The 27,979-nt window shown below is 33.3% G+C and overlaps 4 protein-coding genes across 5 annotated transcripts in view; 3 read left to right on the top strand and 1 right to left on the bottom strand.

Moving 5' to 3' along the window:
* Positions 1,725–9,286, top strand: LOC105161746 (kinesin-like protein KIN-5C). Its single transcript, XM_020693718.1, has 23 exons — positions 1,725–1,939; positions 2,019–2,148; positions 2,566–2,724; positions 2,814–3,163; positions 3,255–3,393; positions 3,584–3,681; positions 3,774–3,930; positions 4,506–4,575; positions 4,687–4,763; positions 5,018–5,071; positions 5,160–5,240; positions 5,317–5,428; positions 5,501–5,587; positions 5,674–5,849; positions 6,040–6,201; positions 6,291–6,398; positions 6,515–6,667; positions 6,751–6,834; positions 6,915–7,120; positions 7,337–7,438; positions 7,636–7,745; positions 8,382–8,533; positions 8,789–9,286. The coding sequence occupies exons 1-23, from the start codon at positions 1,881–1,883 to the stop codon at positions 8,984–8,986; spliced, it is 3,024 nt and encodes a 1,007-aa protein (XP_020549377.1). The 5' UTR covers positions 1,725–1,880; the 3' UTR covers positions 8,987–9,286.
* LOC105161747 (pentatricopeptide repeat-containing protein At4g21065-like) lies at positions 9,598–12,136 on the top strand. Its single transcript, XM_011079547.2, has one exon. It carries the CDS (start codon positions 9,714–9,716, stop codon positions 11,589–11,591), a length of 1,878 nt encoding a protein of 625 aa, XP_011077849.1. The 5' UTR covers positions 9,598–9,713; the 3' UTR covers positions 11,592–12,136.
* LOC105161745 (beta-fructofuranosidase, insoluble isoenzyme 1-like) lies at positions 11,874–16,778 on the bottom strand. The gene is made up of 7 exons (XM_011079544.2): positions 16,537–16,778; positions 14,314–14,322; positions 13,299–14,152; positions 13,042–13,200; positions 12,700–12,944; positions 12,519–12,615; positions 11,874–12,438 (listed from the first exon to the last, which is right to left on the bottom strand). The coding sequence occupies exons 1-7, from the start codon at positions 16,724–16,726 to the stop codon at positions 12,253–12,255; spliced, it is 1,740 nt and encodes a 579-aa protein (XP_011077846.1). The 5' UTR covers positions 16,727–16,778; the 3' UTR covers positions 11,874–12,252.
* Positions 27,282–27,979, top strand: part of LOC105161744 (1-aminocyclopropane-1-carboxylate oxidase homolog 4-like) — a 3,067-nt gene continuing 2,369 nt past the window's right edge. Inside the window, exons 1-2 of one of the 2 annotated variants that reach the window (XM_020693928.1) lie at positions 27,282–27,860; positions 27,934–27,977. In XM_020693928.1, the coding sequence (XP_020549587.1) occupies positions 27,448–27,860; positions 27,934–27,977 (457 nt within the window). In that variant the 5' untranslated portion in view covers positions 27,282–27,447. The remainder of the gene's footprint in view (positions 27,861–27,933; positions 27,978–27,979) is intronic. The other variant, XM_011079543.2, reaches the window with a different exon arrangement.

Here is a 27,979-nt window from a genome sequence, read left to right as displayed (position 1 = left end):
AGCTTCCGTTATATTTTCATTTTTCCGAACTAATATTCCCTTTGGAATATTTATTTTAACCATTCTAAAAACTTTTAAATTTTGTTTTTAAAAAAATCAGTAAGAGTAAAATAATAATATCTATTTTTCTGTTTATGGACTATATTATTATTTGCCATTTGATGAAAATATTTATTATTTTTTAAATAATAAAAAAATATTTATAATTATGTCAAATCTTGTAACTGTAATGTATCCTAGAGTGAATACATAATAAATGCTAACAAGGGCGGTGGAATATAACGTAAATGTAGATATTATATAAAAATAGAAATGCATTTGTTGCACGCAATTCTGACGGTTCACATTCTATTCATCATGAAAAATAAGTAAAAAAATTTTAGTAAAAAATAAAATAGCAAATTATCGTATGTGTTCTAAAACATGAAGTAAATTACCTCCAATTTAAACCATTGATAGGAGGGTAATTTACTTAATTTTTTTGAAATACAGAGCGTAATTTGCTAAATCTATTTTTTTTTTAATAGAGGAATATTTGCCCATTTTACATAGGGTGAATTGCATTTAACCCAATGAATATGTGTATGTATGGAGAAACGAACGAGAACTGGTATATAGTGTCATAGCAGTTGAATAAAATGTAGCTTCGCCGTAAATTTCATAAATATCATCAATGATATACATAAGTAATTATAAAAGTGGCGAAAATAGGTGAAAATTCCCTCTTTGGTATAAAATCATACACGACCATGTAATTCAAATTGGCGTATTTTTCTCAAATTTTGGCGGTATGAATTAACTAAAATACCCCCCCCCCCCATGTAGCTGTGATTTTGAGTTGGGGAGTAAACAAGAAAATTATTCTCGACAGTTGACACGATTAACGCTTTTCATATCTATTTTCGCTTAGAAAGGTAAGGCATATATATTAACACTTTAAGATATTTATAGTAGAGTCAGCAATATTAGGGTGTGGTAAGGCATATATAATTTATAGTGTATTTTAGGTATAAAAATACTTTTATACCCCCATAAATAAATCTGTCAATTATATAATGGGAAAGCTAGAACAAGCTCTGCTGAGATTTAATAAAACTACAATACTTAATCATTATTTAAAAAATTATCAACATCTCCCAAATTTTAACAACTGTACAACGATTAGCTTTAGTTAGTCTTCTATTCATTTTTATCAGGGAACTGAACAAAATATTTTTATGGACTATAAACTTATACTTTCTTATTTTAAAAATTTCATGATTTTTTTTTCATGGGCTATGGGGATATATATATTTATAATTTTTAAATTTTTTCATCCAACTCGTCCTATTATTTTTTATTTTCTTTAGAAAAAATAAATGAGGGAAAAATTATCAAATTCAATAATTCAATGATTATATAATTTTATTAAATATTAAAAATATTAGTAAATATTTAAATAATAAAAAATATTTAAAATTATGTCAAATTTTAGAAAAATTCATTTTAGTTTACCTTTACCTTTGTAGAATTGTATAGGAAATATAGATTGAGCATTGGGTTTGGGTTCCGTACAAAAAAAGTATATACCAAAGTAGCCCAAAATAATCAGGGCCCATGAAGCCCAAATCCACAATCTATTAAAAATGCAAGGCCCGTGAAATTCAAACACTCCGTAAGCGTGAGGGTATATTTGTGAATTCGGGAATTATAAATTCCGACACAGCAAGAGAGAGAGAGAGAGGGAGCGGCTCCTCAAAATTTCAAATTATCAGAAGATTCAGAGCACACTATCCCGCTCTCCTTTAACACTTCTCAATTCTCACACACTCCACACACTGAGAGGAGAGAGAACTTTTACACTCATTCAATTTCACTCGTACATACACGGCCAACCGGAGATGTCGAGTCGTCACGAGAAAGAGAAGGGCGTCAATGTCCAGGTTCTCCTTCGTTGCAGGTAAATTGGTGTCCGTTTGGAACTAGGGGTTTTTAAGTTTCTTTCCTGTTTTGATTGATTAATGATGGACATTTTGCAGACCGTTTAGCGAGGATGAGTTGCGGAACAATGCGCCGCAGGTTGTGTCGTGCAATGAATACCAGAGGGAGGTCTCGGTCTCCCAGAGTATTGCCGGAAAGTACATTGATAGGGTTTTTACTTTTGACAAGGTTAGTTGTCTTTGTTGTACGTTTTCTTTATCTTCGGTTCAGTTTTTGGGGATGTCCATCCGATCGGCGTGGTACACTGTTGCTTGTCTGTATGACTATCTCTTTATAATTTGAAGTTTTCAGATTGAATATTTTAGTAGGTGCATTTTCTGTAAGTTTTAGGAGTTTCGAAATGATGTTATATGGCAACAGAATCACCGATATGCTTTTCGCAGCCAGCCAGCTTAAGCAACTATTTGTTTATTGAGTTTTGGAGCTGTGATGCTGTGCGAGGTTATTACGAGTATTATTGAAGAAATTTGCCGCTTCAGGGTTCTGAATTATACTGTGGAATTGGCATTTATCTGGTTTATACTTTATGAGATGCACTTTTTCATATTTTGTAAAACAATTTGATAATCTTATTATCACATTTAGGTGTTTGGACCTAATGCTCAACAGAAGGATCTTTATGAACAAGCAGTAGTTCCAATAGTAAATGAGGTTTTGGAAGGTTTCAACTGTACAATCTTTGCCTATGGACAAACTGGCACAGGAAAAACTTACACAATGGAGGGTGAATGTAAGCGTTCAAAGGTACTGTACAATGACATGGTTTACGTGCATCATTGATTTTTATTGCATACCTAAGTTGATAAGGCGTGTAATTTTGCTTTATCATGAAGAGTGGCCCAACTGGAGAGTTGCCCCCAGAAGCTGGAGTGATACCCAGAGCAGTAAAGCAAATATTTGATACATTAGAGGGTCAAAATGCAGAATACAGTGTGAAAGTCACTTTCTTGGAGTTGTACAATGAAGAAATCACCGACTTGTTAGCCCCTGAAGAATTATCTAAAGTTGCTCTGGAGGACAAGCAGAAAAAACAATTACCACTCATGGAAGATGGGAAAGGTGGTGTTCTTGTCAGGGGACTAGAAGAGGAAATTGTAACAAGTGCCAGCGAGATTTTCACTTTACTTGAAAGGGGGTCTGCTAAACGCCGAACTGCCGAAACCTTATTAAACAAACAATCAAGGTGCCGATTATGATCTGCCTTAAAATGTGGGGTATATCACTTTTCTATTTTGTGGATGTAAACCTTAATGTTATTTTGTTTTTGAATGTAGTCGATCGCATTCTCTATTTTCCATAACAATACATATAAAGGAAGCAACTCCTGAAGGTGAAGAATTGATAAAATGCGGCAAGTTGAATTTGGTTGATTTGGCTGGTTCAGAGAACATCTCTCGTTCTGGTGCTAGGGAGGTAAAAAAAATCTTGCTTCATTGCTGAAGTACTTGACATGACAGGTTATGAAGTAATAGATTTTTTCTACGACTTTCCTGTTAAAAAGTCTGTTAAATTTGTTGACTCCTTCCGTATTCATGACATTGCAAGGGTACTTGGTCTTTATTTTTCTCTTTTTATTCCTGAATGTATTTTTCAATATTTGCAGGGGAGGGCCAGAGAAGCTGGAGAAATAAACAAAAGTTTGCTTACATTAGGCCGAGTAATAAATGCTCTAGTGGAGCATCTTGGACATATTCCTTATAGGTCTAATCTTCTGCAATCATATATTCTTTTTCTCCTTTTGAAGTGCTCTTAGATTGTAAACTTTTGACCCTATATATCATCTCTTTTAACAGGGACAGCAAGCTCACACGTTTGCTCCGTGATTCACTGGGGGGAAGAACAAAAACCTGTATTATTGCTACAGTATCACCAGCTGTTCACTGTCTTGAGGAGACCCTCAGCACATTGGATTATGCCCACAGGGCCAAGAATATAAAGAATAAACCTGAGGTTTGTTTACATTACCTTTAATCTAAATCATTTCCTCCCTTTTCCATGGGCATATTAGGTTCTTGTGTCTTTAAGTGAGTTCTTTCCTTGTAAACTTATTCTTAGTACCTCGTCTTGTGTCTGTTCTGATAAAACCCATCATTATTGTTTACACTGGTGACTGATATATGATGAATTATTTATATATCTATAGCTTGCCTTCAAACATGATCTTTCATTTAGGATGTGATATTTTGCTAAGCATAAGTTTTTAGTTATCACGAAAACATATATTGCAATGTTAGTCAGATGATTAGTGATATATATAATGAACTCATGCCTACTGATATCCTATAATTATTTTGCTTGAGTTTATGGGATATAATACCAGTGATCTAACTTGGAGCTGTTTCTACCGTTGAAAATCCCAATGCTTTTCTGAACATAATATCAAGCATGTGCATGCTGTTGATCCATCTGTTTCTCTGATGGCCAGAAGTTGTTCTGATGGTGCTATGTTAATCTAACTATGGAAGGACTGCCACATAAGTGTCTTCACATGGTGAAATCTTTATATATCTACTTTTAACTTGTAGGTCAATCAGAAGATGATGAAATCAACTCTTATTAAGGATCTCTACGGTGAAATAGAACGGCTTAAAGCAGGTAATTTTATCAACATTATAAGATGCCTATGTAGGCATATTTATGGTTCTTTTGAAATTTATGCTTTCAGAATTTCTGTTTAATCCATCTCTTCTCTGTGTCTCTCCATAGAGGTATATGCTGCACGCGAGAAGAATGGGGTCTATATCCCTAAGGAACGATATTATCAGGAGGAGAGTGAGAGAAAGGTCCAGAATCTTGGATGCTTTAATATTTTATTTCAATAAAACTCCTTTTTTATCATGTCTTTCTACTCTTTTGATTTTTTGAATCTACTTCTTGTTAAGACTTAGAGCTTTAGCCTATTACTAAGTTGTATAATGGTGTTTTTGTCTTTGTTCTTTGCATTGAAATATCTGATGGCACATTTTGAGGCGCTACAGAATTTGTATGAAATATAGTCCTAGTGTTTTATAATAGATTTTTTTTTTTGCTATTTTAGGCAATGGCCGATCAGATTGAACAAATGGGAATGACAATTGAAAACTATCAGAAGGTTTGTACTTATGATGCTTTTTTTGCTTAGTATCAGGCGTAGATATGAGATCAGAGAGTTTCTTAATTTATTTGATTATGGCACACAGCAAATAGAGGAACTTCAAGCAAAATACAATGATCAGGTTCAAATATGCTCTGATTTGAGCAACAAACTTGATGTGACCCAAGTAAGTTGTATTCACAGCTTGAAGCCAAGTACTTAATTTATCTCCCACTCCGAGTCTTATGTGCAGTTGTTTGCAGAAAAACTTAAACCTAACTAGAAAAATGTTGGCTAACACTGAGGATGACTTAAAACGATGCCAATATTCCCTCAAGGAGCGGGATTTTATCATATCTGAACAGAAAAGAGCAGGTATTTGATGAAAATTATTAGATGGAATTTCTTTATGCGGTGTCTAAACAAAGTTTCCAAATAATCAAACAGAAAATGCTCTGGCTCTTCAAGCATGTGTTTTGCGGGCTGATTTGGAGAAGTCACAAAAGGATAATGCTTCACTATTTCTTAAAATCGGTAATCATTTTCACTTGTCTGGGGGGTTTAAAAGCTTCATAAATATGGCCAGTCAAAACTCAGGGCTTGTAGTTATATTTTTGCAGACAGGGAGGACAAATTAAACGCTGGTAACAGGTCAATTGTGAACACTTTTCAAGCTGATCTTTCTCAGCAGCTTGGTACTCTTTGTGACTCGCTGGCCTCATCTGTGTCTCGACAAAGTGAACACCTCCAGTCTGTTGAGAATCTCTGTAATGCTTTTCTCCAAGTGCATGATAAGGTTTTCACCTGCCATTCATCTGGTTGCCACTTATTCATCTTCCATTATAATTTCTTATTGGACTAATTTTGTGCTTGAGTTGAAAGGATATTCTCCAAGTATCTTAGTCATGTGAATATATTGCCACCCATCTCCAATGCCTCTTGCCAATTGTCTTATTCTTTCTTGTTTCTCTAAATTCTGCTTGCAGGCTTCTGTAGAATTAAAGAAAAAAGTAAGTTCTTCAAGGGCTTTGTATATTTCTCATTTTGAGGCTGTACAAAATGTTGTCCGCTTGCATAAAGCTGGTGCTAATGCTGCATTGGAGGATCTGTCAGCTTTGGCTTACTCCCATTCTAAATCTATCGAGGATGTAAGAGGACTTTTCATTTCTTCCTGCATATCTTTCTAGTATTTGCTTTGCTTGGTAGAGAGTCTCACCCTATTCTAAAACCTGTGCAGTTCTTATCTGCAGAGACTATTGAGACGAAATCAGTTTTTGATGATCTTCAGGAAACTCTATCAAGTCATCAAGGGGAAATGGCTCACTTTGCAAGAGAACTTCGGCAGGTTTGCACATTACTCTGGTTCTTCCCTTTGGGACTCTTTATAAGATTGTTTTCTTCTAACCTAAGCAAGTCCTGCTTTATATCTCCTTTGAGATAATTAACTAGATTGTTTTGCAGAGATTTAGTGCTAGTAAAGAGAACCTGATGAGCACCTCAGAATCCATTCATGGATTTCTTGATAAGCTTTTTGAAGAATCAAAAAAACTTGAATGCCATGCAAATCAAGTTGATGAAATACACAGCATCGCTGAATTTCGGAAGGCTTATGAGGTTTCTGTACATATGAATTTAATTGTCTATAGCAAAGTGTGATTCTTTACCTTTAGCTTACATATCGAGTCTATTGTCTGCAGGAACAATCGAGATCAGAAGCAGAGAAGCTTATTGCTGACATGACTTCTCTTGTCTTTGATTGCATGCATCGTCAGAGAGAGATGGTTCTGATTTCTGCTGCTTAACAATTGTTGTTTGTTTCCTGTTTCTCGGTTTCTCCAATTATCTGACTTTCACCTGACAGGTGCATGCAAGGCTGGGTGATCTTAAGGATACAGCGGTTCGAAATAAGATGTTTCTGGATGGACATGTTTCAATGATGGATGGCATTACAATGGATTTGAAAAGAAAATGGCAGGATTGCTTTTTGCAGTCAGAGAGTAATTTTAAGGATAATGCCGACTTCTCTGCAGCTAAGCATTGTCGTATGGAGTTACTGTTGCAGAAGTGGTAAGAATGATCTATTTCTTATATTATTATTCTTGTCCATTTCTTTATCTCTGGTACTTGTACATTTCATTTTCTGTCATTCTTGTCTCTCTTTTCCCATCAACCCTTGTAACAATTATTTGTGCACACATTAATTGTGTTCTCATAGATTGGGCTTTGAGTTTTTATTCTCTCTTGCCTATATTTGTTCTTGACTCTTGATTATTTCTTCTTCAGTGGAAACAGTGCTGATACAGCTCTAAAGAGATGGGAAAGAATGCAAGAATCTATGAATGATATGGGAAATCAACATGCCTCGTCAATTGCTTCACATGTTAGGTTCGTTAATTTACGCTGTAGGCTTTGTCCAATTGTGTTGTGCATGTGGATACAGAAGAGGAGATGAGTAGAAGCATTTAATGTCATGTCATGTAATCTCTCTCCTTTTTATGCATAAACAAACCTCTGATGCCATTAGCTCAGATGGAAGTTTTTTGCAAGATATGATATTTACTTTTTCAATACTTCTTTTTCAGGAGTATGTATCATATTAATGAACAACACAATGCTGAAATTGAAGCGGCGAGAATTATGGTTGAGGATGATATCAAAAAGAGTACCGAAGATATCATTCGGCAGTTTGATGGTTAGTTTTCCTTGACATGCTTTTGATGACTTGAAGTTGTGATCAAGTATGCTCACAATCTTTCATATACTAAAGCTATCAAGTCAAATTAAAGTATAGAATAGCATGCAATTTGATGCAGACTATGCCATACTAGACTATTTTGAATATTTTGATCTGTTTATTTGTTTTCCTGGTATTGGACGGAAACTTGTCTGACATTAAGAATAAAGAACAGAAGAAACTTTTTATTAGTCATCATTTTCCTTGTTTTCATATTGTAACAAAACTTTCTTCATTGCCAGTCAAACATTTTGAAGTGTCATGTTGTAGTTCTTCTATTGTGGTCAGAGATTGATGCCCATAATTTTAGCAGAAATTCCTGTAAATTTGAAGCCTTGGGAAGTAAATTAGACAAATATATGCTCTATTGTGTGGGCTTAACTAAAAGACTGAGCTGAGGATCAAATATTCATTTTCTTACTTTCGAAGGAGTAAATAGTTTTATTGTTAATTGCCATTTCTTCCATTTGATTGTTAAATGTCATGGTTTATGATACGATACTTCCTAACTTACACTGCGTAGTGCATAGGTACTTGAGAATGGTTTGAACGGGAGGCCTATTCTGACTTAATGTTATATTTATTACACTCCAGGCTTGTCAGAACAAGAGAAAGTGTCAGTTTCTGGAATTTTGACAACCTCCAGAACCCATTCAGAAGCACTTGAGAATCTTCGCAGAGATCATTCCCAGCAGTCAGCTTGTATTGAGCAGCATGCTATCGATACTTTCAGGGAAAAATACGTGGTATGTTCTCTCTACTTTTTGGTGCTCATAATTTTGTTTTCCTCTTGCACTGTCCACTCTTCTAGTTTTGCTGCAAACAATGTTAATATTTGCCTTCAACGACTCAGCAAGAACATAAATGATTATGTAGGAAATTCTCATTCTATTCAGTATTTTTGAATCTAAACAGCTGCTGTTTGAGAGTGATATAAATATGATAAAAGCGAGATTTATCCCATTCTACCATGCATCTTAACCTTTTTTTCTTAATGTTAGGATTATGAGCCCACTGGTACAACACCAATCAGATGCGAGGCAGATATTCCCAGCAAGACCACCATCGAGTCACTTCGAGCAATGCCTATGGAGACCCTTCAAGAAGAATTTCGTGAAAACCATTCATATGAATCATTTCAAGTGAAGGAACCAAAGCAACCCCTTGCCCCTCGTGCTCCGTTCTCACAGATCAACTAGTAGCTGAGGTCTTGCAATTTTTCATGATCCCATTCTAAATTCTTTGTAATTTGTACTTCTCATGTATACATGGTATCATCATCAATCTCAAAAAAAAAAAAAAAAAAAAGAAAAAGAAACGCAGAAATTTGAAAAGTTGGTGTAGAGAGCTGTAGTTTCAAGTATTAAATGCAGGATGGTTGTAGGGTCATCAACTCAACATAAATCCCTTCTCAGGATTTACTGGTGTTGTAAGCTTCTGATTCACGACCTGTTTCTATTTAAGATTGGAAAACAGGAAATATTGAATACTTTACCTTCTGTTTCGCAATTGTTACGTATAACGCTTTTCCTTGAGGGTAGGTAGGCGGATCAAGTTCAAGGCAATGCTAGGGTAAGAATGTTCACCGATTTTGAAAAATGTTAAACTTTTTCATTGAATTGGTTGTGATTATATCATAAATTTTAATTATTAACGATCAACAGATAAATATGTATAACATTAAGTATTAAATATAACTTTAGTTACATGAAAGAAAAGTTTTTGTTTGATAGTATCAAATTATTATGTGATTGATTATTATTTCTGAAAAAATAATGGTTACAACTGAACCGGATTTGATTGAAGTATTTCAATGTGAAATGTAAATACTAAATCCTATTTGTTTCTTGAACCTTGCAAGGGGTTATGACTTATGAGGTCTAAGTGAAGTGAGGGTATGTGTGTTATCTGGCAACTTATAATATAATGCTAAAATTCACACGACAAAATCTTGACCCCTCAAACCATGGACTTCGATTTCTCTCAAGGCTTCAATCCACAGACCACAACCAAATTCTTCAGCAGCCATTCTCGTCTCCGGATTCAGATTCCCACATCAAAGAAACAGAAATTTCTCAGTTTTCGGAAACCCTGGACCTGAAATTCTCTCGCAAGTGCAAAAATCTAGCTCAAGTGCATCAAGTGCATGCTCAGGTGATTGTCAATGGCCTGATTCGAGACCTCTCTTTTGCTAATAATATCCTCTACGGGTATACACTACATAGGGCTTTACAAAGTGCCTCTACATTGTTCTGTGGGATTTCCGAGAAGAATGCAGTTTCTTGGAGTGTTATGATTGGTGGGTATGCTAAAGCTGATGATTATGTCAATTGCTACAGTACTTTTAGAGAGTATATGAGATCGGGGGATCGGCTCGATAACTATACCTTGCCTGTTGTTATACGGGTTTGTAGGAATACCAGAGACTTGCAACTGGGTCGATTGTTGCACTGTGTAGTGCATAAGTTTGGTTTTGGTTCGTATCTTTTTGTGGCTGCAGTGCTTGTGGACATGTATGCGAAATGTAAGGCTATTGGGGATGCGGCACGGCTGTTTGATGAAATGCCGAAGAGGGACCTTGTTAGTTGGACTGTGATGATAGGGGCGTGTACTGAGTGCGGGAATCCGGAAAAGGCTCTGGATTTGTTTGATCGTATGAGACAGGAGGGAGTTATGCCGGATAAAGTTGCAATGGTGAACGTTGTGAATGCCTCTGCTAAGTTAGGGGTGATGCATAAGGCAAAGATCGTGGACAATTACATACAGAAGATGAGATTTTCCTTGGATGTGGTCCTGGGGACTGCTTTGGTTGATATGCATGCAAAATGTGGCAGCATTGAGTTGGCAAGGGAGATATTTGGTAGGATAAGAGAAAAGAACGTTATATCATGGAGTACGATGATTGCAGCCCATGGATACCATGGGGAAGGCCAGAAAGCTCTCGATTTGTTTCACCTAATGTTGAAGAATGGGATTTTACCTAATAATATCACGTTCATCTCACTCTTGTATGCTTGTAGTCACTCAGGGCTTGTTGAGGAGGGTCTTAACATTTTCTCATTAATGCAAGAGGAGTATGGAGTGAGGCCGGATGTGAAGCATTTTACTTGTGTTGTTGACCTATTTGGTCGTGCTGGGAAACTGGATCAGGCCGTGACATTAATTGAGGATATGGATATCGAGAAAGATGCAGGACTGTGGGGGGCACTTCTTGGGGCATGTAGGATTCATGGGCATGTAGAACTTGCAGAAAAGGTTGCAGAGTCCCTCCTTGAATTACAACCTCAAAATGCAGGTCATTATGTATTACTTTCCAATATATATGCAAAAGCTGGTAGATGGAAAGAAGTAGCAAAGATTAGGGAACTAATGACCCATCAAAGAATAAAGAAAATTCCAGGTTGGACGTGGACTGAAGTAGATAATAAGATTCATAAATTCAGTGTTGGAGATCATACGCATCCACTCTCAGAGGAGATATACGAGGAGCTAAAGTGTTTGAGTGAGAAACTGGAGCTGGCTGGTTATGTCCCAGATACAAATTTTGTGCTACATGACATTGACGAGGAACTGAAATTAGGTCTCTTGCATACCCACAGTGAGAAATTGGCTATTGTATTCGGACTAATCAGCACCCCAGAGGGTACCCCAATTAGAATTACGAAAAATCTTAGGGTTTGTGGTGACTGTCACACGTTTACCAAATTCGTGTCTTTAGTCACGAATAGGTTGGTAGTTGTTCGTGATGCAAACCGATTTCACCATTTCAAGGAAGGAGCATGTTCTTGCAGAGATTACTGGTAGATGCTTTATTATTGTTTGTAAGCAAAAACCATTCTTTTCAATCCTCATCTCTTCATACTTACTTTTTCTGTTATGCAACTCTTGTTTAGAATGCAAAGCATCAAATGTTGTTGAGATTAGTTCCCAGGATTCCCTTGAAATGCTCATATTGAACATTGTACTGTCTTTTCTGGAAATACTATTTATAGTATGACACGTCCCTTAAATCGCTTATGTTCTTCAAAACTGTGCAAGCATTGAATCAAGAGTAGAAAAGCAAACGATTAAAAACCAAGACCAAGATTCTCAATTGTTTTAATCCTTTATTTTAGATATTTGTGGTACACAAAGGAAAACCTAAGGACTAAGTATTGTCTTCAGTCTTCCAGCATAGCAACTTCTCTTGGTTCAATAGATGTTCTTCTCTTCCTAAGCATCTGCGCACTTCCAATGTGCAAGTCCATCGGATACGTAGTAACTCTCCGGGTCCTCAATGCATTATTCCAACGGGCATTTGCCGTTCCAATATCATGATGAATCGTAAGAATTTTGAAATGTAAATTTGGTCTCAACTTATTCTCAAATCTCTATAATAGTTTCACAGAAGAAAAACGAAGAAAAGCATAAAAAGAAGAAACTAAAACCAAACTAATTAATCCGATTTTCTGTCTGAATCATGTCATCAATTGTTCATCTGCAGAGGCCTATTCATGCTCCAGGCATTCAAACTGTCAATTTTGACAGTTTGAGTGCCATTGTTGAATGCATATAAATGTGCATTGTCATATATTGCAAGAGTGGGATAAACCCTTGATGAAATGCAAGTCTTCCCTCGTGCCCCAAAGCTCTCCACGACAGAGTTGTCAATCTGCGAAAAATAACTAAGAGTTATACCTATTTCTGAGTCCGAATAGGGTATGTAAATAAAAGACAGTCTCAATACTGTACCAGACTCCTGAGTGAAAGCTTCTTCTCAGTCAAGTCTACATCTACAAATCCTGCAAATGAGGGTCTGTATGCACCTGCCCCATCTCTTAAGGTTGACCTGTCAATTACAAAGGTTTTTAATCAGATACAAGCTGTTACAAATCTAATTGTTCTGATTAAAAGTCTGAAAACAGGAACATACCTTGATGCATCAGAGCACATAAGAACAAGATACTTGTCATGATCCTTGAAAACTCTAAAGAAGACGGGGGTGTATTCTTCCAGGTTTTTTGAAGCCAACGTCAAGAGCCCAAACGGTCCTAATCCACCTTGAACAGTTGAACCCTTGTGGCCACAAAGCTTCTGAGCATCATGTCTATCCCAGCTTGGATCAAATGGCTCAGCTTTGTCCAAGCTATCGAACAAGAAAGTTACATCTACATCAGCCTGCCATGCATAAGCAACCATGCCATATTAGTGCGCAGGTTCAGCTGCATAGGATCAAAGCCGATGAAACTGCATCATCTGTGGTGAAAAAGAGTACCTGAGCAGCTGTTATTCCTTTGATTTCAATCCTTTCTCCCTTCACAAGCTTCTTGTTTTTCAGTTCCACCTTCTTCCCTCTTAGAGTTTCTACTTCTTCAACAGGCCATTGCACCAACTGTTTGCCACTACTATCAAGCCAAATTGTACGTGGGATAAGCTGAAAAAACGAAAAACAGAAGGAAAAATCCAAGATTAGCATGATTATATACGCAGGAAAGAACTCAAGGTGAATTGCTTTCTGTGAACAGTTAATACCTGGATTCCGGCCCAACCCTTCTTAATATCATCGGCAGTAGAAGAAGACTCGTTCGCCCAACCCCACAAGATCCTCCTGTTCTTGCTCGGGTCGAAGAACGATTTTGAGGCGTAAAAGTTTCCGTAGTCGTATCTCAAGCCATTCCAGCCATCAATCATGTTCTTGTCAGGAATGTACTTATCATTCTTGTATGTACCTAAGGTGTAATACTCATATCTGGTGACATCAAGGCTGACCTTTAAGACATGCTTAACATTTGGATCCATAACAGAAGTTTCCAGTCCATTTTTACCAGAAACAGACACTGGGAAGAAATCAGGACACTCCCAATTCCCAGTCCTAGCAGTGGAATGCAGTGGATGTTTGGCCTTAACCCAGTGGATGAAATCCTTACTCCTATACAAATATGCAATCCCTCTGTGCCTCCTCCGACCACCCATTGATAACCTCCAATGCCTGTCCCGGCCCAACCAGGCTGTTGTTGGGTCACGGAATGCAGTCTTGTTGATGGACTTGTCCGCAACTATCAATGGATTGTTATCGGGCTTGATCCACTCACGGAGATATGGGTCCGATAAGTTGGCTGGGACGGCGTAGTTCTGGACTTGGGTATTTTTTTCATCGACTATCCCGGTGTAGAGAATAACGGGCTTGTTTCCAGGGAGGATTGTGGCTGAACCAGACCAACAACCATACTTGTCAAATGGCTTTGATGGGTAAATTGCATTGGGTAATGTTTTCCAGTTTATGAGGTCCTTGGACACTGAATGAGCCCAAACAATGTTGCCCCAAACAGCACCTTTGGGGTTGTACTGATAGAAGAGGTGGTAGATCCCATTATAGTACATTGGTCCTGTAATAAAGAAGACTAGTGTTAGAGAAACATAGGGGGAAATAGTGTATGTATTTGTTTTTTTAAAAAAAATTAAATTTCCTTATCATAATAGACTCAGATCATAGAGTGTCGGTATAATTATACCGAAAATAGAGAGAATAGGGAGACAGACTACTCACCATTTGGATCTGATGTTTGTGCATTAAATCATCCACCGAACCACATGACATAGAAACACATGAAGTCGTGAGTTGCATAATGTAATAAAATATAATCGGTAAATGGATAAGATTTTCAAAGTCAACAATATACGTAGCAAATTTGTAGCGTACGCATTCTGTAATAAATACAGTGGGAATGAGCTAGTCATAAACTGAGGATGCCGCGTTCATTAGATTAAGACGCCCGCAATCAGACGTAACAGTCATCCAGCTCACCACCTCAACCTATGAACTAGATATTTTTCTCAAGACTGAAAAGTCATTGGTGGAATATGAACTCTACTCCAATATTTATAAAAATTGAGGATTGGAATCCGACCCTCAATTTTTGTCTTCTGTTGTGACATTTAACTTTTCTGTTCGATGTTTTGTAATGTTCTATAGGTATTTTGATAAGAATATGCTTCGACAGTATATCTAGAAACATGCTGACAAAAGAAAATCATACATTTAGAAGAAATTCGAGAGTGGAGCTTTCAACCCAAATTTGCTTTGATTTTTCTTCATTTATATTGGAAAAAAGATGTCAAAGTTTGGTGCATACAAGAATTTTGAAACGACCGACGAACTCAATTGTCCTAATAAAATGGTGTTTGGATTGTCATCAAAACAGCTGTGCTGTGCACATTATGTTATAGGACGAATGCAGTCAGAACATGCATGCAAGAACTATACAGTTCCATTGTATGCTCCTAAAATTCAACATAATGTTTGGATTCGTTTTGTGAGTGTTTTGTTGTATTTTATGGAGATAGAGAGAGAAAAACAAAAGTAAATAAGTGTATGTTAGAAATAGTATATATGTTCGGATTTATTTTTGGAGATAATTTAAAATAAGTATTATATGTTTAATGTTGTATTTTGGAAGACAAAAATTACTATTCATTGTCAAATCATGTGTTTTTTATATATATTTATGTATATGTGTATATATATATATATATGTATTTATGCTAAAACAGTTAAAAACACCTAAATAAGGTATTTTTGAATGATGACAAACATTGAGTATGTTTTGACTTGTTTCGAAAATAATTTAAAAATGAAAACAAATATAATGCAAGTGTCGGTAATAGTCGAAAACTCTCGGTTGAATACATTTTCACTTTATTCACTCAATATATGAACAATTATATACATATATATATATATATATTCCTTAAGTTCAAATAGTAAATAATTATTCATATACACGTATAAACTGAGTATAACGTCTACAAGACCTTCAAAATACCAATATAATAACTACTTCTTAACAGTGTAATTAAGGGATTAATGCTTAAATGAGTTTGTTAAATTTAAAGAGATGAGATTATAAATGAAAACAATACTATCATACAGAATGGACTAATTCAATACTTTACATTAATACATCAAAATCTAAAACTTAGTACGCTGACCCTGAAAAATTATAGCCTCCATTTTATTGATTTTATTTGTTCGTTTTTCCATTATGTGACAATCAAAAACATCCTTATTAATGTTTACCTATATATTTCTTTAGGTGACATACAATTCAGTGTGCATCGATTTATTTTTATTTATTTTACGCTAATATATACAAAATTGAATATATTAAATTTCAAAAGTATATACACATGTATAATGTATAAAAAAATAAAAAAAATCCAAATAAAGCCATTGTGTCTGTTCACCAGCATAACACAAACCCCAGAGTTGATGATTTTCTAGGCTATAAACATATATATTAGTTTTTTCTGCCCAAGGCAAGATCTGATCCCTGGTCAAATACATACGTAAATACGTATACATATACACATGTATATGTGTGTGTGTGTGAGTGAGTTGAAGGCAGGCTACATCAAGTCAGTAGTGGTCAAACCCCGGAACAGCGCATATTGGCCCCATCCCCATTATTATACCAAGAACCTCCAAAAACCAAAATTGTCTTTACAAGAAAATTTGACTTCACCTCATATGAAAACCACACCAATTCCCAGAAAACATATATTACATCAAAAACAACTCATGTCTGAACAAAACTCATCATTATCATTCACACGCATATGTAATCTACAGATTATATCACATCATCACAATATAAATTTCACCGTCATCATCTAACATGATATATATATATATATATGACTTGTATCGTATCATTTGGTATTTTCAATCCAAATTATAAGAAAAAAGTTGAAAGGAACGAGGTTTAATTACCGTTGATCCAGTTCCTGGGAGGTTGGAAATGGTATCCAGTTCTGTGGAGTTGGTTGACATTAACAGGTGGGCGCGACGACTGTAAATGCATGTAAAGGTTGTGGGAGGCTTCGACGCCATTAATGATGAAGGTTGTTAGTGCTGAGGAAGAAAGGAAAACCCAAAGAATTAGAGTTGTAAGGGAATTCATCTTTGAGGTGAGAGTTGCTGCAATGAGGAAGAAAAGGTGGTTATTTTATAGGGGAGAAGAGTGATGGGGGGTTTTGGGGTTGTAGGAATTGGGGAGGATTTGACGACAAAGTCAATGGGATGACAAGTAGACTATTGGATAGTGATTGGATGAACTGGGCGTGTGCGCCACAAAATTCTAATTCAAATCGAGTTTGTCTAATTAATTATATAATAAGTATAATATACTTATTTTATGATTAGTGTATTAAAATGACTAATCACATTACGAGTATATCATATTTGTTCTATGATTAGTTTAATTCAATCAAATTTAATTTGGATTAGCATTTTTAACATGTGCGGTTATTTTCTGCGCGTTATTTAATAATTTTTTTTTTGTATTTGTCTGTTAGAAATATTAAGGGAAAGTCAGCTTTTTTTGTCTTATATGTTAGGATTGTTTTCAATTTACTCTCAATTGTTACGACTTTATCATACATTGCATCCTACAAGTTATTTTATTTTTTTCAATTTTAGTCTCACGTGCATTTTTCATTCAATAATTTACGATGCCATTATCATTTTTCATTAATTATTAAACGAAAAATGCACGTAAAAACTAACATGGAGAAAATTTTTAATTTATAGGATGTAATGTTAAAAATCACGACAAATTAGATTAAAATTGAAAAATACCTTAACATATGAGATAAAAAATACAGCATTTCAAATATTAATAATAAGAGTTGTTAATAAAGAAAAATAAATCATATGCATGTAACGTGGTGTGTTAAGATTTTTAAACCTTATTCTCCAACATAGATGAGAGAAAAAAAAATTATTTGCATGTGAGGGATCTCATTAAAAATATTTATTTATTTATAATAATTTAGATTTGTAGTTTTTTCAATCTTTTCAGGTTAAACTTTAGTATGGAGGGGGAAAAATGAAGAAGATGATGTTGTTCTCATGAGCCAATTTAATATTTCTACCCCATATAATTTTTATATACGTCATCTATATATATAGATATTAATTAAAGTAAAAAGTATAATAAAATTTGAAATATAAATTTTAATTTAAAATGAATGAAATCATAAATTGAAAAGGACTTGTACTCGACCTCGCACTTCTTCGCTAATACTTTTGAGTGGAAATTAGAAAGAAATAAGTTATTTATTTTTCTTGTTTTATTTAAATATTGTAGTAAAAAATAATTTTATTACATGTTATATATCAATCCACAATCGTAATATTTTATGTGCATAACATGTGTACGTAAAATGCAATATTAATTTACATTTTGTAATGAGCATTGTTATGGTTAAATCAAAACTTCTCAATTATTTTTGAAATATCTGCACATATCTACCTTTTTTTTATATTGTTCATTGTCAATGCTATATCAATACATTCAAATTGAAATATAAATTTAATACATCAATATATTCAAAATAAATAAATAATTAAGCCAGTACAATTAAACGTAGACTACTGCCCGACTTATGGGACTCGAACTCGCAACATCTCTGCATACTTGAGAAGCCAAAATTAAAGAGGGGGAGAAATCACTAATTGTTAACGCAAGAAATACACCAATTGGATCTAATTTAATTGGTGAAATTGAGGTTTCATGACTATAAGTTAATGAGTTCGAAGCCTATTTAAAAGAAAAGAAAAAGAAGGCAATAAATGCATGACTATTTTTTTCATCGGTGAAGGAAATAGACGATGCCTTTTTAATTGAATAGAAAATCACAGACACATCTCAGGAAGAAAAAAAAAAAAAGAAGAAGCAATTTTAATAGAAGTTGGTGGGAGAAGTTTATAGCTTTTGGTTTAACGGGGTGTTTGTAATAATTTTTATTTTTTCTGTGGGAATAAGTTATAGAGAAAGTCGTAAATTAAGCAACAGTTAAAATTGGAGCGTTTGAAAAGAAAAGTGGAATAAAGGGAGTTGTTTATAACTTTTTAGTTTAGATCAATTTAATTTAAACAATTCAAAATTAAAAATCTCTTAAAAATATTCTTTTCATGATAAACAATTATGTTAAATAGTTACAAATACCCCCTAAATTAATTTAATTTGAACAATTTAAAAGCATAAGTTATGAAAAAAAAACTATTTTCAACTTAATTTCAAGAAAATAAATTATTGAAAGAGATGAATAAAATAAATCATGTACTAAAGAATTGATCAAAATTAGAGTATAGAAGAGTAATTTATGTGACATTAATCAATCTTTGATCAGAGCAAAATTAACAATCAAAATTGGAGTCAATTAAGGAGTGTAAATATAGAATGTCCATAATGTCCTTCAAACATGTGGACACAATTGGAAAAGATCCAAGGTAGGGAGGGACTCGTATGCAATTAATGAGGGAAAATCTAAAAATATCCACCTCATGACATTTTTTGTTTTTGTTTTTGAAAAAAAGGGATAATTACATTGGCACTGAGGTTTGGTGTAATTACAAATAATTTTTTTATAATTTAAAAAATTACATAATATCTCGATGTTTGTTTCTACCCAACAAATAAATGTGTTTGTTAGTCAAAATTAACGGAATTTGTTCATATTAATAAAAAAATTGGACAAAAATTCAGATTTATCTTCAATTGACTTATTCCAAATCAAATAAATTTTATATATCCAAATTACCCTTATACGTACATTTTACATGCTAATGCATGTGTGGACATTTTCACCCATATAAGCATAGTTTGTTTAGAAAATATTTATTCGGCTTATAAAAAGCCTGCAAGTCAATCGGAGGTAAATATGAATTTTCATTAAACTTTTTTGTTGATGCCATCAAATTCTAGTAATTTTACTAGCAGATGGATTTATTTGATGGATAGAAACAAACTTCAAAGGTACTAAGTATAATTTTTCAAATTACAAAGAGTTTATGTGTAATTACATCAATCTTAAAATTGGACGAATTGAAAGAAAAATCTTTCTTTTTGGGTAGTGAAAAGTAGTAAAGATAAATGATGTCTCAACTAGTGGTTAAGACTGATATTTTGATGAATAAATTCGAGATCATGTGTTCGAGTTCCATAAAACGTATGTTAAGACAAAGTGTGATGGCATGATGAGATTCGGGAATAATTTCGACGGATTAATGAAGGAAACAGGGGAGTGAAAGACTTACTCCTAACTTGTACTAAAATTATGAGTAGTACAAGCCAATAATTTAGGTATATATATGCCATTACTTCTCCTATTTCTCATCACTTGCCCTAAAATATGTAAAACTCTTCCTACCTTAGATTCTTACATAAATACTGTCTACCTTCCACACATATATTCCTCCTCAGAGTTACTCCCAAACGCACCACAATTCCTTTTTCTCTTTCCTTTTAATTCTTTCTTGTCTTGTGAGAGAGCACCCCACCCGCTCCTCTTTCGACGTCATCATGAGATTTTTTTTGGGCGTAATATTCAGTTTCTGTCGTAATCACTACTTAATTTGTGAGCGTGAGTATGTAATATACTGTTGTTGTAAACAATGTTCCTTTTGAATCGTTACTGCTATTTGAGTATAATTTTTAACTGAAGTTTGTCAGATTAATATTTTAACTATGAGTACTTCCATTTATTTTCTTACAAGTTTAGGTGGTAATTGAAATGATTAGTGGCGTCCGGAAGAAATGACGTATTATTTTTGTTATGGTATTTTTTTCGCGCATTAGAATTTTGACTGGACTCGGAATTTATTGTACGTATCGTATGTGAAAATATTGAAAATGATGAGGATATATCGATTGTATAATATAGTTACAATGTCAAAATTGGGAATGGTGATAATAATTATTTATAACTTATATATTTTAATCTTTGTTTTAAATATATTGTAAATATTATTGTATTCATATACAGTAAAGTATGATTTCTTTTTGTTTAATCAAGTCGGATCCAAACCCAATAAATATAAAAAGTATTTTATTGGAATCAAATTTCAACAGTCAATATTTCAAGTGGACTATCTTCCGTAATTGTATGTTTGGTCAGAAAAAGGAAAAAAAGTATATATTGTCTATGTAATTAATAAAAGCATCAAAATTTGAAAAAAATAAAAAAATAAAAAAATTGAACCCCCCATCCCATGGGTGCAATTAAATAAGCTCCGTGTCCCAAAAATACTCATTCTTCACCCAATTAAATCTAATTCACTGCCCTTTACTGCTTTGATTAAAATATTATATTATCAAGTTGAATTAAAAAGTGAATTCCGACATTATTATTTGGTTTTTAATATTACCACGTGAACAGAATTTTGCAGTTTAGGTCTCCATATCCATCATGAGATAGACCCATAACTTATCACCTTCGTCTAATTTTCACATTATACATATTCATACCAACATGTGTAGTTTTTGCATGTTCTATATTATACCAATATATATATATATACAGAGAAAGAGAGGTAGTTTTTGCTCCATCTATATAAATTAGAGCATGCTAATAAGAAAAATTCTAATTTAAATCAAATTTAATTAGATCCAAATTAATTATATGATAAGTGTAACACATTTTGTGATTGGTGTATGATTCAGAAAGAGTGACCAATTATATGATAAGTGTATTACATTTGCTTTATGCTAATCTGATTTGAAAAAGAATTTTCCACTAATAAGATCATTGGTCGCTTATAATGTACATATAAATCATCGGTCATGACAACTTTCGTATTGAAAAAAATAATCTAATACTGGATACAAATAGACTCGTTGTTGTCAATTGAGTTAGTATGATATAAAATGATTATTACTTAGAAAATTCTGGATATCGCTAGTCTGGACTCTTGGAAAAACAAAGGTCAGGAATTTTCAGAAAATACTCAAAATATTTGACTTGGGGAGGGGGGAGATTTTCTCAAGATTTTCTTGCATCATCAGAAAAATCAACTTTGGTGTTCAAAAGGGACAGTGATGTATCTTCGTCTCCTACGTCTCTCTCTCTCTCGCGCGCGCGCACACACATAATATGTTGACTAAAGAATATGTGATATAAGATAAGACATCCGATGCAATATGCACTGAGTAACATCTCATGAAACGTGCGTTGAAAATGAATAAAAATTTTTGAAAGTTAGATACATAATTTAGGGTGAAATTACACTTTTTATCTAATAGAATAGAGAATTCAACACTTTTAGTCCTTTACTTTATCGGACTAAATGTGTTAAGTTTTTCATTTTTTGGATCATTTTAAGAATTCTGTAAAGCAGGCGATTAAATATGTCAAGTTTTTTTAATTTTGGGACAATTTGAAAATTTGGTAAAACAGGGGACTAAGTGTTGAACCCCCTACTTAGGTTTGCTTTTTTTTTTTTTTTTAACATGTAAACTAGGTTTTGTTTTGTATACATTACGAGTCGAAATTTGAAAATTTATTAGCACATAAGTAATTTAATTTAAAGAAATAAATGATACTAATGTGCATTGTATTCTACATTATTCGAGCTTTATTCTACATGTATATATGTAATAATAAAAATTTTATGTTGAATTTTTATAGATTCAAATAAATAAATAAACAATAATAATTATATATTAAATACGACATGAAAACTTTGTACATATGAATTATCCTCCCTGCATATACGACATTTCTTCAAGGTCCACTATACATGGATTAGATAAGATCTCAAATATTCATTGACTTGCTTGCAATTGGGTGTTTGCCTCATGACATTATTTTCAATAAAGATTTTAAAATTAATAATTTAATTTATTTGAAGTATCCATTTTTGGAATTTATAAAATATCAAACTTTTTTTAAAAATAAGCTCTTTGAAATTTGAAAATTTTATGTATATATAACAATGATAATTTTATAATTAAATTAAAGAAAATTTGTGAACAAAATTGAAAATAAGAACTCTTCACTTTCTTAAATGAGTTTATAAAATCATAACATTTAATTTGAAATTCACAAGTCAATTATGATAAATATTTTATAATATATTTTAAAAAGCTAAAAATACCATTACTCCTACTTGAAGGAGATACACACATATATATATGTACGTATGTGTATATATATTTTTTATTGTAATTACATTCGTCTTTTTTGAAATTTGATTTGTTAATACATAAACTTCTTGTGATGTGGAAAATTATATTAAATACTCTACGTTTATTTTTATCTAATAAATAAATTAATTTGTTAGTAAAATTCACGAAAATTATTGGTATTAGCTAAAATGTTTAACGAAAATCCATATTTTTCGCAAATTGATTTATTATAGATTTTTTACAAGTCAAACAAATCTTTTCAAACCAAACTACCTTTATACATCTTGATATCCTAATGCATGTGAGGAGGTACATTTTCGTCATTAGTTATAAAGGCAATTGGGTCATAAAAGATTTACTTCACCTGCAATAAATCTTTACTAAGTCAATTAAAAAACATGAATTTTTATTCAACTCTTTTGTAGGTATCAACAAATTTCATAAATTTTACTAACAGATGGATCTATTTGTTGGATGGACAAATGTTAGAAATATTACATGTAATTTTTTAAATCACAAAAAAAATTAATTATATACAGAATCTCAAAAGAGGACAATGTAAATATTTCTTCTTTTTAATAGTATACAAAAAATGTCAAAAAGTGCAATCAAGACTATGCAATTATTGGAGCCTCTAACTTGCACTAAAATTTTGTAAAAATGTTTATGGCACGAAAATTTAGGTATGCCATTAATTTTCTCATAAAAAAAATAACAGAATTTAGGTGTTACAAGTTGGAGGGAAGGGTGCAGTATCCGTGCCCAAAAATTATGAAAATGCCTACCTTATATTCCGGCATATATTCCTTTGCATAAAAACAGCATTAATTTCGGGTAGACATCATCATATATATCTTATATCCATACAAAACTCATCACTCTCATTGCAAACAAACATGACCCAAAATTTGATAGAGGATTGTAATAACTCTCGATTGACAATAAATATAAATAATTAATAATTATACTTATTGTTTGAATTTATTAAGTTCAGTGAATTTTGAAAAACGATTGTATATATATGACTTTATATTAATTGAATTTGAGATTCATCAAAATATTATTAAAAATAACTCAAAATGAGAATTGAAAATTTTCAAATTATTTGAAACATAAAATTATCTAATTAATAAGTATAATTGATTTATTAGCATAAATTTAAAATCTTTAAATTTAATTTTTTTAGCCTGACGTTTTAAGAGTACTTCTAGTTGATTTAATTTATGTTTGGTAATAATCGAAAATTATATGTGAAGAAGCAAAGAACTAAAACATTATTTTTTTAATGGAATTAAAAATTTCTATATACACTGAGTGTAAAAATATTAAATAAAAGAAATTAAATCACATTAATAGTGTACAACAATATTTTGTACCAAGAACCAAAACGACACTATGTTCCATTTGTGACGGATAATTCATCGCTAAAGCCGTCGCAAATCCGTTCCATCATGGAGAGTAATTGTGGTTTTGATGTTTTCATCACAAATATTTTTAGTGAATATTTTTACATTTAATGCACACAAAAGAAAAATATAAAATGAGAGGTACGAAGGGAAGTTCTAATTTAAATTGAATTTGGTTGGATTTAAATTAGTTATATGACAAGTGTAATTTACTTATAATATAATTAATGTATATTTCAAAATTAAAAAAAAAAACCCAATTATTTTTATCATGTAATTGATTTAACTCATATGTCAAGATCGCATAAGAATATTCCATGGTGTGAAATGATGTTGCATATGGCGTATTTTGGGGTCCAAAAATGGAAAGTGCTGTTTAGTTGACGAATATGGGAAAAGCGTTATGACAATTTTAAGAAATTCAATAGCATGTTATGTGTGCAATTAAAGTCATCGCCATGTCTCATCCAACTCCATAAAATAGGAGGGAGGGACATCTTTGTCCACTGCCTTTTACTAATTTTGTTTTTATATTAAATTGTCATAGAAAGTGAAATTTAACACACTATTTTATTTTTTCCTGACAACATGCAAATTTGCACCACTAATTTGTTTAGCTAAACTTAGCAAAGTTTTATTTACCTAATTTAGCAAAAAATTAAAAATGTTTGATTGGCAAATTTAATTTCAATGACCAATACCCTATACTTTTTTATCAGGGATAATTGCATTGCCGCCTCCTAAGATTTTGTATAATTATCCTAAGATTTAACAAATAATGACATGTCGACTAAAACAATAAAAGTCAAGTAAAATGTAAAAATTCTGAGTACGGAAAAAGCAGCAGACGTGCACAGGGAAACATGCTGAAAAGAAATATTACCAGAAAATCAGCTTTGTCGATCACAAGTGAAACTTTTAAGGTGGAATTTTGTGTAAGAACGTTTCCCACAGCCCACTTTCTTAGAACTACTTATGTTTTGTGGAAAATTTGATTTCTATGTCGACGTAAACTGATTTTCCTTTCTTAAAGTTACAACAACTGTAACTGGCAACTGTTTGTGGGAATTTTTCAACATCACATGTTTTTGTATCACATTAATGTCTGTACGATGAGTCGTGTTTCGTACTATATTTATAGATATATGAACAAAGTCTCATTTTGATACAAGGTTGGAGATTCTAAGGTTTTCTTTTATTTTACAATTGATTTTAGGTTTTTTTTTTTTAATGGGCAAATTATATAGATACCCATTGAACTTAGATCAAATCATCTAAAAAAATTATCAATATGAATTTGTCATGTATTTCGCAAGAAAAATGAAAAATAATCCATATATTCGGCGAGAACCATCACCACCATTTCCGTGTAGGACCACGGCCGAAAAAATGGGGCAATCTGTATGGGTGGGCTTTTTTGCTATTAATACTCCATTTACATATTTTATAAAAATACACTAAATTATCGGGTGAGAACTAGAAAATTTTCAGTCTTTGTAAGGATTTGTACATTAAATATTGAGTATGATGTATATAAAAATAAATTGGTCGAAAAAAAGAAAGAAACCATAATATTCTAGGAGGCTCAGGAGAACCTGTTAGGCCGCCCTGGTGGGTGTCTCCCAAAACAGATTGGTAAAGAGAGGAGGCTCACGACATCCCCCTACTCGGATTATGATCAAAGCCCAACAAAACATTCAACCTAAAAAGACCCACGTGGCAGCCCACACTCCACCGTGACATTCAGTTGGCGTAAGTGTTTGCAACCACATTAGCCCTAGAAAGAAAGGACTTTCTGACGGCTAGGACTCCTTGTAGATGAGGGAGGTCCCACCAAAGCCCTGAACTCCTTAGCTGCTAGAATTTCCTAGCACTTAGAAGTTCTCGCTTATGAAAGGTTCCCCAACTCGAAGATAAACATTCACTAACAAATATTAATAGAAGATAAGAATAAATTATCTTTTAGTCCTCCACTACGTGGGACTAAATGTATTAAATCCATAATTTAAACATCAGATCTTGAAGTTTAATCGAGTTTGTCCAAAAGTCCTGCAGTAGCGAGTGAATTCCATGTGATGTTTTATATGAAATAATAGTACACACATTTTAGACATGAATTTTTTCTTTTTATGGTCATTGAATTAACCAAAAGGTAAGTAATTTTTATCAAAACCTTAAAAATACATGTAATAAGGTTTGAATGGATTATTAACCGTAGCATTCAATACCATTGAATTTAAAGAAAATCTATAATTTGTAGTAAATAAAGAAAGTGCAACATGCCAAATCCACCTACCAATACCTCTAAATTCATTTAATTTAATTCTCTGAATCCAAGAAAACGCTTTGTTTGCTTTCATATTCATCCAAAATTCCAAGGAAATTAAATTCAAAAGTCCCAAAATGAGTCTGAGTGTCTGCTTGGTTTTATAATTGAATAAGTCAAATCTATGCTTTGTATGATCCAAGATATTTTTTTTCTTACCATCTAACCTTTTTCTAACTTCTAATCTTGTCCCATATAATTACTCGTTGTACCCACTGAATAATTCTTTAGTTCCATTACTAACATTGAGAATGATATTAGTTTTAAAATTTAGCTACAATCTATATTTGCATAATCAATTATGAAATCGTAAATTCAAAAATTTCAATCATTCTTTTTAAAATCAATTATATAACTCACTCTTACCTCCTCACTAAAGCAAATGAAGCCCAACTAAAGCCTATTTTCATTCATGGGTCAGCCCATCACTGACATGGCCCAATATTACTGGGTTGGGTCAACATGAGCAACAAAGAATGGCTACAACGTGAGATTTTGTCTCATATATAATTATTAGTGTAAGGAAATTTTATTTTGGTTTCCAGGTAAGCAATTTTTGTCTGATATGGAATAAGTTTGTGAATAATAACATAATACTAATCTCCAACTACGTAAAGGAGATAAAATATAATAAATGTTGACTGAAAATTTTTGATAGAAATCAAATTAATTATAGAGCAATTTTAGTGTTTATTATGTGATTGATTACTTTTCGTAAATTATATCCCAATCACATTATAAATTTATTGTTAAACTTGATTAGGTTTTAGAATTTTTCTAAATACTTATGTTGTTTTTATCCATTAATGCCTTCCAAAATAGGACAAAAAATAAGAGATACTTTGATTGTTTTCATCTAACGTTGCCGGCCATAAACTGCGACAGCCATCGATCGAACTAACCTCGACAACAAGAAAACCAAACAGGAAACTGAAAACAAGAACTCAACATTTTTGTCCCAAAAGTTCAAAAACCAAAAAATGGCTGCTGTTTACGATCGGATGAAAGAAGTCAAAGAATTCGATGAATCTAAGATTGGCGTCAAAGGTTTATCCGACTCCGGCATCTCAACCATACCTCGTATTTTCATCCACCCGCCGGACAAAATATCCGACGTCGCGTCATCCCCGGACTGCGTCGGAATCCCTGTGATTGACCTCTCCCACGTGCAGTCGCCGGATAAACGGGCCGCGACAGTCGAACAAATCCGGGAGGCGGCGAGCAGTTGGGGCTTCTTCCAAGTGATAAACCACGGCATTCCCTTGACCGTTCTCGACGAAATAACTGCAGCGATAAAGGGGTTCCATGAACAGCCGCAGGAGCTCAAGGCGGCGCACTACGTCCGGGACGAGCACGGCGGCGTTACTTTCTCCAGCAACCACGACTTGTTGAGGTTACAGCAATCTAGTTATTCCATTTATGCTGAATTCTGAATTAGATTTAATTTTTGGAGCTCCGTAATTTAGGTCCCAGGCAGCAACCTGGCACGATTACGTCTCCGTGTGGCTGGGG

This window comes from Sesamum indicum, linkage group LG5 (assembly GCF_000512975.1).
Source record: "Sesamum indicum cultivar Zhongzhi No. 13 linkage group LG5, S_indicum_v1.0, whole genome shotgun sequence".
In the NCBI taxonomy this organism is placed as follows: domain Eukaryota; kingdom Viridiplantae; phylum Streptophyta; class Magnoliopsida; order Lamiales; family Pedaliaceae; genus Sesamum; species Sesamum indicum.
The sequence above is the reverse complement of the archived record's forward strand: the minus strand, read 5'-3'. Positions and strand labels throughout refer to the sequence as shown.